This window comes from Trichechus manatus, unplaced genomic scaffold (genome assembly GCF_000243295.1).
Source record: "Trichechus manatus latirostris isolate Lorelei unplaced genomic scaffold, TriManLat1.0 scaffold00001, whole genome shotgun sequence".
NCBI classification, from domain to species: domain Eukaryota; kingdom Metazoa; phylum Chordata; class Mammalia; order Sirenia; family Trichechidae; genus Trichechus; species Trichechus manatus.
In genome coordinates this window covers 20,476,879-20,491,524 of record NW_004443937.1, presented here as the reverse complement: position 1 = coordinate 20,491,524, position 14,646 = coordinate 20,476,879, and the positions used below count along the sequence as shown (strand labels likewise).

At 42.7% G+C, this 14,646-nt stretch overlaps 1 protein-coding gene across 1 annotated transcript in view; it reads left to right on the top strand.

Moving 5' to 3' along the window:
- Positions 1 to 8,335, top strand: part of ULK4 (unc-51 like kinase 4) — a 601,253-nt gene extending 592,918 nt beyond the window's left edge. The window contains exon 36 of the mRNA XM_023727809.1: positions 7,961 to 8,335. Coding sequence (XP_023583577.1) covers positions 7,961 to 8,335 — 375 coding nt within the window. The remainder of the gene's footprint in view (positions 1 to 7,960) is intronic.
- The last annotated feature ends 6,311 nt before the right edge of the window (positions 8,336 to 14,646 follow it).

Genomic DNA, 14,646 nt, shown 5'->3' with positions numbered 1-14,646 from the left:
ACCCTCTAAAGAAGGACATCCTGGTATAATGTGAGAAGGCAGCATAATCTGTCTCAGCAAGAATCTGATGGTATAAAGCAGGGTTTTTCAGCCTCAGACCTACTGACATTTTGGGCCAGGTAATTCTTGTTAATTGTTGTGGGGGGCTGTTCTTTGCATTGCAGGATGTGTGACAGCATCTCTGGTCTTGGCCTACTGGATGCCAGTAGCGCATCTTGCCACTCCCAGTTGTGACAGCAAAAAGTGTCTGCATACATTGCCAGATGGGGGAGGGGGAGGGGGGCAGAAATCATCCCCTGGTTGACAAAAATCATCCCCTGGTTGAGAGCCACTGATCTGTAGTAGTAAACTGTGTCATGAAGCCACCAAATCAATTGCAGCAGCAGCTTGACTGCTGTTTTACAGGCTCTCTTGATCTTGCAGACATCTCAGCCCCCACTCCTGACTCAAAGGCCCCTTCTTTCTCAGTGTCACTTTATGGTTGAGATCAAGGGTTCTGAGTCCAGAGGACCTTGGCTAGCCAGTCGGCCTCTCAAGGCAGCAGTTTCCTCATCTGTAAAATGAGAGTAACAACAGGCCCATATGGCTCTGAGATCAGTCGGGATGATGCACGTAGAGGGCTTTTCACTATAACTACTGTCAAATTAAGACTTAAAGGCCATGCAGAATTTATGGGAAGGTTATTTAGAATTTCCACCTTTGAACCATCTGCCATATTCCCCATTTCAGGATAAGCTAGTCTAAAATAAGTTAAAATAAATAAAAATTCTTATAACACTCTTATACGTTTACTCATGCATACACCTGGCCACATGAAGTAGGTGGTAAGAAACTTACATTTCTCCACTTTGAAGATGTAGAGGCAGCTCCACCTCACGTTAGCATTGCCTTTGCTCTATGTAAGTTGACTCTTAAGCACAGTGGTTTTAGAGACCACAGGCAAAAAAGGAGGCTGTTTGGGGGAAAGATATAGCAGTACTTCGGTTAGCAGTAGGAGTTTGCCTTTCATCCTTAGCTTGAAATCCTTTTCTCAGTCTCTCAATTTATTTTCATTCCTTTGTTCAGTGAAAACTTTGTAAGGATCTCTTTGCATTTGAACTGGAGTTGTAAAGCACTTTTAAGTTACTAATACTCTAATTCATCTGAAATTGCCTAAAAGGTTTTCTTCTTGGATAATGCTCTTATGCTTCCAACAGGCCTAACCTATAAGCCATTAAGGAAAATGTGGATAAACATGGTAAAGTCCACCCTGTTCACAGCCAAGTGGCCTGTCCCTGAGAATCCCCCCTGGGGAATTCCCATACACTTGAAGTAGCTAACCTGGGAGGGAGTCACTCTTGGTCTGAGTTCTGGGACCTTGATTCTGTGAGATGGCCTCTCCTTATCTGTCCCTCTCTGCTCTGAAAAGATGTGTGAGCAGAGTGTGAAGCCAACCTAAAACTCTGTTGCCCCCAAGTAACCTTTCTGGAGCCTCAGATTCACCCATTGGAGACTCATCTGGACTAAAGCTCTGGTGTCCCTGTTCAAGTGCCCAGAGTTGCCCAGAAGGAGAACGAGCACCTGAGTTAGCGCCATATTGGTCACAATGCCTTTGAGTCTAGGATATTATACCCTGCCCTGTCACCAGTACCAGCCACTGCTTCCACCCTGCTGGGTTCACAGGTGACAAACAGAGGACTGCAAAGGTTGGTCAACTCAGCTTTTATAGAGGAATAGCCAGGCTCTTTGATGTTGCCCCCAGAAGCCTATGAGACCTTGCTTCAGTTAAATTTATCCCAAGGCTAATTTGACACTTGGCCAGGAAGTTGTTTCCTGTGCATACAAATTCTGCTCAGCTCTGTGTGGTCCATCTGATTGCCCCAGAGCAGGGACTGTTGTGGGTCAGCAGACTCTTCCTGTGAGTGTTCCAAGCCCATCTCCTCCCACCATACACAGCTCCATGTCACTACCCAGCCAGACATTACAGATGCATTGGGATCAGCTACCAGCTGACCTGTCTCTCTGAGGTGAAAATCCAGAGCCTCCATGACCCTCCTCTCTCCTTCCAGAGCAGCCTTTCTCAAAGGCATCCCAAAGAATGCCCTCAAACTGTGGTCTGGCCTCAGGGAGGGGAGAGTGGGATCTCTCAAAGGGGCCGCTCATTTTCTCAAAATGATCATTGCTAAAAATGTTTCCAAATGGAGAATTTCAGCATTTGATCAAGCCCTTCCACACAAGTAACAGCCAACATGGGAATTTCAGCTGTCTGGCAAGCAATATCAGGCCTAAATTTTGACTGTTTGGTGCCTGATGGCTTTCGTCATGTAAACCAAATGTGCTTTAATTTTTCTCTTCATGTTGTTTCCCTCCCAATCTTATTAATTTGAAGGAATTTCAGGGGCCCTTAATGTTTCATTAGAGAGTCACAGAAGCATAAGGTGAAGTTTGGAGGACAGACAACGGCAGAAAAGTGAGTCTGCAGACTCGTAGCTCACGCGTCACCAGCTCTTGTTTCTGGCTCTTGCTTGATTGTGCTCAGCCTTGTTCTGACGTGTGTTGAGGTGGCTTATGAGGTGTTGGTGAGTCTCATGGAGGTGCCTGCCTTCTGAGTCCCAGGCAGTATGCAGATCATTCACAAAGCTGACTGCTCCCTCACGTCCGCACTTAGCTGCCTGTGGCACCAGTGGCTGCAGATCTGCTCACCAGCCCTGCAATGACCCCTCACCTGCCTTCCTGACTGGAGGCCCAGAACCCAGCACAGAGGACTCTGGCAGTTGGCCCAGCTTCTGGTTTCCAGGCTGGGCCTCCCTTGGCCACTTGTGTCCCTGAGGCTCTCTGTCTGACCTTAGAAATTCCAACTTGATGGCTTTGGAGTTCTTTGTGATGGCTTCCCGGAAGTCTTGTAGGAATCAGAAACTAGGCCCCAACCCCGTGATATCTTCTAAGTCTCCCTTTTCTGTTTATTGCGACAAAGATGTTTTGTTATTATGAGCAGAAATTACAACTAGTCATAACCAACTGATTTTTTTTTCCCCCAACTGTGACATATGTTTCAGGAGGAGGTTGAAGACTTCACTCATTGAGGTGACAATTTTATAAAAAGTCATCACTTACCAAAAAAAAAAAAATCTCATCTAATTGGTCTGTTTAAAAGATGACTAATAATTGTCAATTAGTTTATCTCCTCTTAAAGTATAATTGTGTTACCTGTTTTCAAATTTAAGCTCTCTATACCTATCTTTTCCTCCTTCTCTCTGAAGAGTACTTGAGTTACTTCACTTCTGATAGAAATTTCAAGGGTTCTCCTTCTGTACTGTGAAGTCTAGGATGCAGATTTTCCTCTCATCCCACATGTCCCACCACCCCTGCCCCCACCTGCTGCCTCTATACCTCCACCTAACACACTCCCTGCCATTAAGGATGCAGGTCCTGGCAGCATCTTATCTTTGCTTCATTGAAGGCTTAGGGGAAGGAACCAAACCCCAAAACAAATCCGTTGCCATTGGGTTGATTCTAATTCACAGTGACCCAATAGGACAGAGTGTAGAATTGCCCCATAGGGTTTCCAAGGAATGGCTTGTGGATTCGAACTGCTAACTTTTTGGTTAGCAGCCAAACTCTTAACCACTGCACCACCAGGGCTCCAAGGGAAGGAAAAGGAGGAGGAATTGAGTCAGCATAGTTGTTCATCTGATGCTGGTGTGTGAGTTCTTGGATGCATCTTCCTTTGCCCCCACCACCTCTCATCTCTCACCTGGACCCTTCTGCAGTTCCTTCTTAACTGGCTCCTGCTCCCAGCTGGTCCCTGCTCTGCAGCCTTCCACATCTCCACCAGGCTTGTTCCCACCTCAGAGCCTTCATGAGTGCTGCTATTGACGCTCCTTAGTATATAAGTTCCCCAAATAGCCTCATGACTGGTTTTTTCCTCATCACTCCTTCCTCAATTACATGTCATCTCCTCAGGGAGACTGTCAGGGCCATCCAACCCCACACCACTGTCTTTACTTTCCCCCTGCTTTATTTTCTTCATGACACCCCCTCCACTATCTCACATTTTATGTGTTGAGTTTTTAATTAGAAGCTCTAACTTGACACCCCCACCCCCCCAAACACTATATCCCATAGTATACATCATAAACCATGAGCACATAGTAAGTGCTCAGTCCACTCTGTCTTCTGGAAAATTACTATCTGCATTGCCTAGACATACCTCCAGGCCCTGGCTAATTCAACTCCTGCCTTTGTGGCCCCTTTGCTGCCTGGAAAGCTCTTGTTCATTCCTCAAAGCCTTATTCAGAGCACACCTCCTCTGTGATGGTGTCACTGACCCCTCTTCAAGATGAGTTGAATAGCTTCCCCCTTCTTTGCACCTAGGGTTCCTCTACCAAAGAATTACACTAATATTTGTAGGAACCTTCACAGTTGCCAAAAGAGCTTTTCATGTGTACTCACCTCATATATCATTGTGATTTCTCTTTTTCCCACTTCTCAGTAGACTGAGGCCCTTGGGAGTGAGGGTCTGGTATATAATTTTCTTGTAACACCAAGGGCCTCAAACATAAGATCTACCCAAACTTAATGCATATACTTGCAGTCATATTTCACATATGCTTGTATATTTTGTTTTTTACATAACATTTAGATAGTGAGCATTTTCCTGATTGTCCCCATTTTAGTGGTTGAATCACCACGGCAGAGTGGTTTAGTGGCTGACAGTGTCCTTGTTTTCTAGAGTAAGGAACTGAGGAAAGAGGAAGCTGTAGGGTTTAATTAGCCTTGCTGGCCCCACATCTACTTTGCTCACCTCTATCCAGTAGACCGTTCAGAGAAGGAGCTAGAAATGGCACTTTTCTTTCTGTCTACTTCTCTGTTCTCACCTCCCTCCTGTTACACACACACACACAACACATATCCACTGCTAAGTAGATACCTCAGTCTTACCCCATATGGTATTCCTAAGGATCAGCTAACATTTGTTTGGATCAAGTTCACATAATATCTGCTCACACAGTTCCTTACTTCTTATGACCCAAGTTCACACGCTTATCAAATCATAGCTCTGTACTTGAGCATTTTCTCTTGTGAAGAAATGAGTTCAGCTTCATCTCATGGTTGACATTTGAGTACCACTGCCTTGGAATTCCTTTCTCTCGTGTTTGCCTTTCTGAACACTTGGGTTGGATCCTCCTGGGGAAAAAGATATGGCCTGACCCTGTATGCCACCAGAACCTTCTTTGGGCCAACCTCTAGATTACTCTTATAGCCACAAGAGGTCCACAGTCATAATTTTTTGCCAATTAAAACTGTTTTTTCCCCACTTATTTTGGACCTGAATGTTGTAGATAGATAGTTGGAGCAGGCCTAAGAGATTTCTCAAACCAGCTATATTATATTCAGCATTTTAAACTTACAGGATTTAATGGCCAGAAACTGATGCAATTATGAACAGTTTCTGAGCAATAAGGGCATTTTTACTGCCCTGCAAAGAGCTGAGAGAATTGACTGGCCTAAAGTGAAGAAGGAGGTAGCTACAGATAATTTTCTTCTAGAAAATAATCATGTCTTATGGGGTGAAATAGAAAAGCACTCAAGTCCTCAGTATGTCATTTCCATGACCTCTGGATTGAGCAGGTGCCCACAGGTACAGACAGGAGTTTGGGCAGGACAGGAGAATGAAGGTGTCCAGCTGGTTTGAGGAGCCTACAAACCCCAGAAGGAGGGAAAAAGATCAAGAGAAAGAAGTAAATCCCTCAATGCTGGTTTGTTCTCCTAAGGTCATCTCTCCCATGCTATTTGATAATTCAGATGTTTGCTACCACCCATCCTCCCTTGCTTGCTGCTTTCCCATACCCAGAACTATCATTGGAGAGGAGCAGTATTCCCCACTTTGACACTCGCTCTCGATGCTGCTGTCCTGAACACCACAGACCAAACCTTTCCCTCTGGGGCCTGTGCTCCCGGAGGCTGGAGGTGGCTCCCCACTACAGAAAGTCAGCCTGTTCACTACTCATGAAGGTGCCAACTCTTGCCTCCTCCAGTCAGACACTGACCCGATCTCTATGGTAGGGTGCTTCTGCAGCCAGACTCCTGTGAGAGGAGGCAAAAGACAGCATGGTGACTGAGGGGGTGGGCAAAGGGCAGTGCAGCAACAGGGTGCGCAGCAGGATAGAGTCAACGCTATGAGGGCCTCCATCCCAACTCCACTACTGACCACTACCCTCACCCCACCTCTAATGTGGGACCATAGAAAACTTTCCTCATAGGTCATTGTGAGGAGATCATTAGATAATGGCCCACAGTGCCTACTCAGCCAAGCATTAATTCACTTCCCATCACCATCAAGAACAGAGTTCCACTCAAGAGTACAAGAAGAGATGTGCAAAGCCTTCTGGTAGCCAGGGTCTGAGAGAAATTGCCAAATGAGTAGTGGTTTCCACAACAAGAACAGTTTACCAGACAGTATATATGATCCACGGCCTCCTTTGGCCAAGGTTAGGAACTGGTTCTGTCTAGGGGAGAGATTCTCTGGTCCCTGCTCCCACTGGAAATGACAAGGATCAACAACAGCAGTGGTGGGGAGCCGAGGGTGCTGTACAGTTTACAAAAGGCGGCCTGCGCAGCAGCACAGAGGGGGTAAGCCATTTACACAAGATCTCCCAGCTTGTAGGCAGTGGAGCTAGAAGTGGAACGCTGTTTAATCAGTCAGTCAGTCAGTTATTATAAGTAATCAGCCAGTCATTCAACAGCTGGACAGGGTGCTTATAGGCAGGTATGAGGCTGGAGTGATCTCTTGGAAAGAACATGGGGTCTTGAAGTTGGGGAGACTGGGTCAAATCTCAGTGCCACTGCTAGCTGGCCAGGTGACCTTGCACAAGTAACATAAGCCCTCGTAGTCTCAGTTTCCTCAGCTGTTAAATGGGCAGAGTAATATTATTTTTTGCAAAGTTGTCAAAAATAATATAATCAAAGCACTTAACTCTGTCCCTAAATAGAGTACTCAGAGATGTTAGTTTCCTTTCTTGACCCAAATCCCAAGCCCTTTTTACTCCAAGGCTTTTGGTTCAGTTAGTCCTACAAAGGCGACTAATAGTTTCTGCCTGAAACCTAGATTTTGTTGGCTGTTCCCACACATACCTGGCAATGTAGCCCCATGCAGACACTCCCCACCCCCACCCCAGTCCTGGGGATACACAGCATGGTGACTCATGGATGCTCTTGAAGAAGAGGTGGTCCTCCACCTTCCACCTCTGCTGCCCCAGCCTCCTTCAGCTTTAGGAATCATTATATTCCAGACACCATCATTTCCCCCGGCCTCAAATTGCTAGGATCTCCAAAGGAGCTAGAGCTAAACCGTGCTTCACACAGAGGGTGGAAGAATGCCTCCCATAGTGGTCCACCTGGACACAAAGACAGTGCTGCTCATGCACCAGTACTGTTCAGGGTGTTCAGTGCAATATCTCTGTCCCCCTCCAAAGAATAAACATTCATGGGGTCTAGAAGTCATCTAGGTGAGCAAGGCTGTGTGACTGGGCCAGCCTCATCTGTAAGACCTACCTCTTCTCTTGGGATGCTCCAGTGCCGGCTCCATCTGGGCCCTTCACCCCTTAGTGACCAGCAGATCCACTGATAGGAATCCTTAGTGACACCTCTTGATTTGTTTAAGACCGTTCCCTGCTTACTAGCCCTGGTCAGAAGAGGCCTCACTTGCTTTTTCTGGGGAACGTAGAATTTTTTAAATGGACCCCAAGCAAGCCACAGATGCAATTTGGGAGCTGAAGGCTGTGCATGAAAATTACCCCATTCAGGCCTGGATGCAGAGCAGCATGTGTTAATAGAGTCTTGTTTTAACTTGATTGTGAAAGGTGGAACCCTGGCAACAGCCAGAGAAGTTTCTGAAGAGACCCAGAATCAACCCTAGAATAGGTGGTCAGTGGGAAGAGGCTGCCAGATTCCATCACCCCGACCAGGGGTTCTCCTCCAGATTCCATCATCCCAAGCAGAGTTTCTCCTCCAGATTCCATCACCTCGACCAGAGTTTCTCCTACAGATTCCATCACCTCGACCAGAGTTCTCCTGCAGATTCCATCACCTCGACCAGAGTTCTCCTGCAGATTCCATCACCTCGACCAGAGTTTCTCCTGCAGATTCCATCACCTCGACCAGAGTTTCTCCTGCAGATTCCATCACCTCCACCAGAGCTTCTCCTCCAGATTCCATCACCCTGGCCAGAGGTTCTCCTTCAGATTCCATCACCCTGGACAGAGGTCCTCCTCCAGATTCCATCTTGGCATCAGATGGCAAGAGGGACAGCATGTCTCGATATGCAACTGGTGGAAATAGCTTTGAAGTGACATGAAAACCCCAGCTGAAGAGAAGACAGAGTGTATGTTAAGAGAACAAAATAAAGGGACTGGATGGATAGGTTTATTTTTGAAATTTAAACTCTCTGAAGTAGAGTTGTCATAGTTACCTGCTTGTTTTTACTTGTGCTTATGAGATCTGAAGGCCACAGAATTAAAATAATCCTCCCCTGTGTGAAGATTGTGTCTGTAATAACAAGTGCCAAGGAGCACCTGGGATGCTTTCACTGTTGTCAGTCTCATCTCTCGTTTTTTTTTCTCGTCTGTCAGTGTTGCCTGGGCCTGTTGGGAGGAACCATGATGAGAAAACTCAAGTTAACTTGGCTTTGTTTTGCCACACACATTCAGGATCACTAACAATACAGACACATATTATTACACAGTCATAAACCAAGTACCATGGCCTGTCCATACCTGACTCAGTTACAGCTACCTCTCTTCCCATACCCAAAACTATTTGTAAATACAGAAGCTCACACTGAAGCATTTTACAAGCTTCATGAGGACAATGCTATGAGCCATAGTTATGAGCGTGAGAACTCGTGGTGTGCCATGAGGATAGAAAATGCAAGTACATTCTGATTTACAGGCTGTTAAAGCCTGAGATGGGGGTGTGGGCACCAGACCCGGCTTTGTCCCTCGATGGCCACTTGGCCTGGGGCAAGCCACTGTCCTCTCTGCTCTCACAGGCTCACCTGCAAACCAAGAAGGCTGGCTGGCTTCAGGGTCCTGCCATTATCAGGCGGCATAAGATGGCTCCTTTGGCTAGTTTGCATTTGGGGAAGCTGAAATTCAGAAAGGAGCTAAGCCAAACTCTGTACTGCAGGATGTTGTATATAATTTGTGAGCCTGGTAGAGAATTTGAGGGATGATTGTGCTGAACAGTAGCATCTCCTTTCAATGCTTTAGTTATACCAAGCGATGCAACACTGGATGCTGATGTATTAACTGCGCATCTTCATTTGTACTAGTGCCATGAATAGTATCAGTTGACACAATGCCATGTTAAAGTGTCCATCACAGAAGGTTGAGTAAAAGTATTTAGCCACAGTGCATTATCTGATTTTTATGTATATCCTTATCTAAGGAGAATTGAAGGGATTGTCTTTCCAAGTTGATCCGAATTCTAAGCTCAGATTCCCAGCTCTTTTTATTACCCTTCCTGTAAAGACCTCATGTTTTGAACGATACCTGTCTGCCAGGTTAACTACAAGTATTAAGTGCAATTCGTGTTCCCATTTTGATTGATTTTAGCCATACAACTGCCAGTTGGATGTCTTTGCAGCAAGAGATAATGACTAGCACTCCACACACTGTCGATGTATTTTCATCATAAAGTAGGGAAATGTGAGGCAGGCATGACTCTGTTTGCAGGAAATGGACACCTGCCATTTGATGTTTTGAAATACTGAAATCCACTCATGGACTCTTCGATGTCCAGGAGCCTCTTCTGTAGTACATTACTGCAAAATAAAATGGAGTTTGCTTGTGTCTTGGCTTTATGGGAATTAATTGACTGCTAGTAATGAGAACAGTAACTCCAGGAAGAAGGTGTTGTGTTTACACTCTTTGTCAGTCTCTTGCATTATTTATTTTCTTGAAGAGTCAACTGCAGTGTTCCTTCTTGACTTCTATAATCATAGCCACGAGAAGTTCTTCAACAGTGGCTTAGCCATGAAATCAAGATCACAGTGGATAAGGGTCACCTTTACTCCTAATTCATTCAGAATGGTAAAGAAATTTTTCTATGGGTATAAGTTTGCCCAAAACGTTCACTGCTTAGGTAGCTCAAAGGAGAAGTACGTGGGATGACTTTTGAGCAGATCCACAATTCGGATTTTCAGAAAGTTCAAATATTGAGACTATAGAGGGCTGAAGGCCACGTTGGTAACACACTGGTTGTTTCTAAAAGAAGGTTGGTTCCCATCTTAATGTATAACCTTCAGTGACCTAAGAAGAGACCAAACTTTGGGAGAAGGAATTGATTCAGTCCTATGGATAATTCATTTCAACTTGAAAGCCTTTATTGTAAGCTTGACTAATTATAGAAAATGATATGGTATCATAGAACAAAATAATTTAGCAAAACTTTTTTCAAGATACAAGTGCAGGTGTATTTTTACTGATACCTCATTCTAAAAATAAAATCAGACATGTACACCAAGTGATGGATGCAGGTATTCCTTGTTGTTTTTTCATGCCCGTTTGAGGACATCTTGGTTGCTTCCACTCTTTGTTGTTGTTGTTACTTGCTGTCAGGTCAGCTCTGACTTACGGTGACCGTATGTCACACATAATAACATTGCCTGATCCTGCACCGTCTTCACAATCGTTGACATGTTTGAAGCCATTGTAGCTTTCCAACCTAGCAGGCTCGTCTTCCAACACTGTATCAGACAATATTCTGTTGTGATCCGTAGGGTTTTCATTGGCTAATTTTTGGAATTAGATTGCCGGGCCTTTTTTTTTTTTTTTTTTTTTTGTAGTTTTCAGCATACAGGTCCTGTACATGTTTTGTTATGTTTATACCTTTAGAATTTGCTTTATGGCCCAGGATGTTTTCTATTTTGGAAAAGTTTCCGTGTGCACTTGAATATGTATTGTGTATTTGTTAAAGGCATTGTTTTATATATGTCAATTAGGACAAGTTTGTTGATCCTGTTGTATAAAAATTCTATGTTCCTTCTAATTTTTGTGTGTATGTTACTGGGAGAGATTGAAAAATGTAGCATTGTGATTGAGGATTTGTCTAATTCCCACTTTGGTTCTGTCATTTTTTGACTTAGGTATTCTGAGACTATTACCCCATTGCCATTGAACTGATTCTGATTCATAGTAACCCTATAGGACAGAGTAGAACTGTCCCATATGGTTTCCAAGGAACAGCTGGTGGATTTGAACTGCCAGCCTTTTGGTTAGCAGCTGATCTCTTAACCACTGCACCACCAGGGCTCCTCTGAGACTATTAGGTGTGTACAAATTTAGAATTGGTATGTCTTTCTAGTGAATTGATTTTTTTTAATAAATATGAAATTTTTTAATCTCTGGCTGTGATTATTGCCTTAAAGTCTACTTTGTCTGATATTAATATAGCTACACCAGCTTTCTTTGGTTACCATTTTTGTGGCATATTGTTTTCCATTCTTTAACCTTCAGTTGCTCTGTGCCCTTATATTTAAGGTATGTTTCTTGTAAGCAGCATATAGTTATGTTATATTGGTTTTGTTTATATCCAGGTTGAAAATCTTAATCCTTTACTTGGAGAATTTGGTAAACTTACATTTAATATAATTATTGTTGTGTTTGGGTTTAAATTGACCACACTACTTTTTGCTTTCTATTCATCCTTCCTGGTCTATGTTCCTATTTCTGTGTTCCTGTTCTTTCTTCCCGCCTTCTTTTGGATGACTACGTATTTCTTAACGTTCTATCTTCCCCTTCAATTAGGCATGTTAGCTATGCATTCTTTCTGTTCTTCTAGGGATTGCCTAACTGTGCTGTCCAGTATGGTAGTCACTAGCTACATTGCATGCTCAGTAGACACCATTGGCTAGTGGCTACCATATTGATCAGCATAGATATAAACATTTTCATCATTGCAAAAAGTTTTTTTATATAACACTGGTCCTAGATATAAAATTTTTAGCCAATTAAAATCTAACAAAAATTAGTATTTTTAGCACTTCCCAGAAAATGCAAGGACCTTAGAACACTTTAACCCCATGTACCCTCTCTTGCCTTCTGTGCTGTTGGTGTCATGTATTTTAATTGTGTATTACATATATGCACTGTTGTTGTTATTTGCTGTTGAGTTGACTCCGACTCATAGCTACCTTATGTATAACAGAACAAAACATTGCCCAGTCTTGTGTCATGTTCATGATCGTTGCTATGTTGAGTGTATTACGTATACACTGTATCTGTAATTATTGTAATTATTATAATATAACCATCATCATTATTTTTATATAGTGAATATTTAGATTTATTTACATATCACTTTCCCTATTGCTCTTTATTCATTCCTTAGTCTCTGAGTTTCTCCCTGATTTAATTTGTCTTCTAACCAGAGAATGTGCTTTTTTATTTTAATATGAGTTTTCTGGGAAAAAAATCAGAATTTGTTTATCTTAAAATGTATCCTTAAATATATTTAACCTTAATTTTTAAAGTATATTTTCACTGAGTTTTGCATTCTGAATTGGTTAATCTAAAGATAATCAGTTGTCTTCTGACTTCTATTGTTTATATTGAAAATTCAGCTGAAAATCATAATTGTTGCTTCTTTGACAATGATAAGTGTTTTTCCCTCTGTCTGATTTATTTGAAAATATTATCTCTATCTTTGGCTTTCAACAGTTTTGTCGTCATGTGTCTTTGAATTTATCCTACTTGAATATTCTAGTGCTTTATGATTCTGAGACTTTGTCTTTCATTATTAGTTTTGGGAAATTCTCAGCCATTATCTCTTAAAAATATTACCTCTGCCTCAATCTCTTTCTCTTTTAGAACACCAGTTACATGTATACTTAACCACTTCACTGGGTCCCACATGTCTCTGATGTTCGTTTCTATAATGTTCATCCTTTTATTTGTCTGTGCCTCAGACTGGCTATTTTTTTATTTCTTCAAGTTTACTAATTCTCTCTTCAACTGTGTCTAACATGCTGTTAAGCCCCCCACCTTTTTTTTAGTTTATTTCCGTTTTTCCATTTTGCAGTTCTAGAATTCTGTTTTAAAATAATTTTAATTATTTCCCAAAATTCTCCATTTGCCCTTTTACTTTTTGAATGTATTCATTACATTTATTTAAAGCTTGTGCCTGATAATGCCATTATATGGATCTTCTGTGAATCATTTTTCATGGTCTTTTTTCTTTGTTTTTTTTGGTAATGTCTCTCTTACCATCCCTGTGAGCCTGTGAAAGCTATGCTCAGTTTTTCAGCCTCTTGGCCACTGCTTTCAAACCGGTCATCTTTTCATATGGAAAATGGTACTAGATAGCAGGTACACATCTCTGGGCTCCATTCTCTCCCCTGGAACTTAGCCTTGTAAATCCTCACAGTCTTGGTAACTCTCTGATATGGCTGCATAGATATTTGTTGTTGTTATCTTGACTGGAAGTTATTTTGTTTTATTCCGTTTCGGTTTTGTCCAGCATTTCTACGTGTTCTTAGTAAGAGAGTTGCCTGAAACGACTTAGTCTGTCTTTCTGAGAAGCAGAGCTCCCTGATGCAGTATCATTTTAAAATGGCCATGTAACTGAACAAATTCCTGTTGTGTGTATTTTATTAGACTTTCCATCTTTCTTATGCTTAATATTCCTAGTTAGAAGTGGCATTCAGAGTAGCAGGAATAAAGATTTGTATTTTGTAGCTTCTTAAAAAGAGGTCAAAATGCTTACCAGACAACACTTTGTCATTTTGTTGATAGTCCTTGTGTATTTCTCCAGAAATCAAATAATTTGTAACTCATATGAACTTCATCGTGTGGGTGATGATTCTCCTAGTTATTACATGTGCAGTAGTCCTCTTTATCATGGATTGCTTCTACCTTTTTATATCTTTGTGGAAGATTGCTTTGCAAGAACACTTTTAAGTACTTAACATTGCCAAATGAATTATGCTTTGGAAGTCTGGGTGCTATGCAGCCATCTGTATGTTAATGTCCTCAAGTCTTCTGTTTATCACCTGGGAATTATTCACCCTAACAGATCAGCACTGCCAAGGTTCATGCTGGGTGGATTTGCTCCAAACATGAGATGGACAACTCTGAGAGAAGCTTTTTCTTCATTACAGAAGGGTTATTCATTCTTTATTTGATTTTCTCCCTCCTCACACTTCCTCTAATGGGGATTTTTCTCTTTGCAGAGTAAAAATCCCTGTTTAGGCAAACATTATGGGTAGAAGCTAAATTATCTGCCAAGATCCTATGGCCTCTAGGAGGTATCTCAGAAGTCAGCCAACAACTGGGAGAGCTCTGGCAGCTGAGAGGAACCCTCTCCTGACCCCATCCAACCCCATGCTTCCCCTTCCAGAGAGTGGCTCTGGATCAATGAACCTGGATTCACTTGGGCCACAGGTATTTATTTTGTGCTATTGCCTAGAGCTACGGCGGTGAAGAGACACAGCCCCGATTTTTTTGGGCCTCAGTCTGGTGAAGGGTGTGGGCACAGAGTCCACGAACACTTATAACTCAGTGCACTAAATGCTGAAATGAAGATGCACACAAGATGCAACAGAAACAAAGGAAGAGAATCTAAACATGCCTGAGGACATCAGGGAAGGCTTCACCCAGAAAGTGCTTT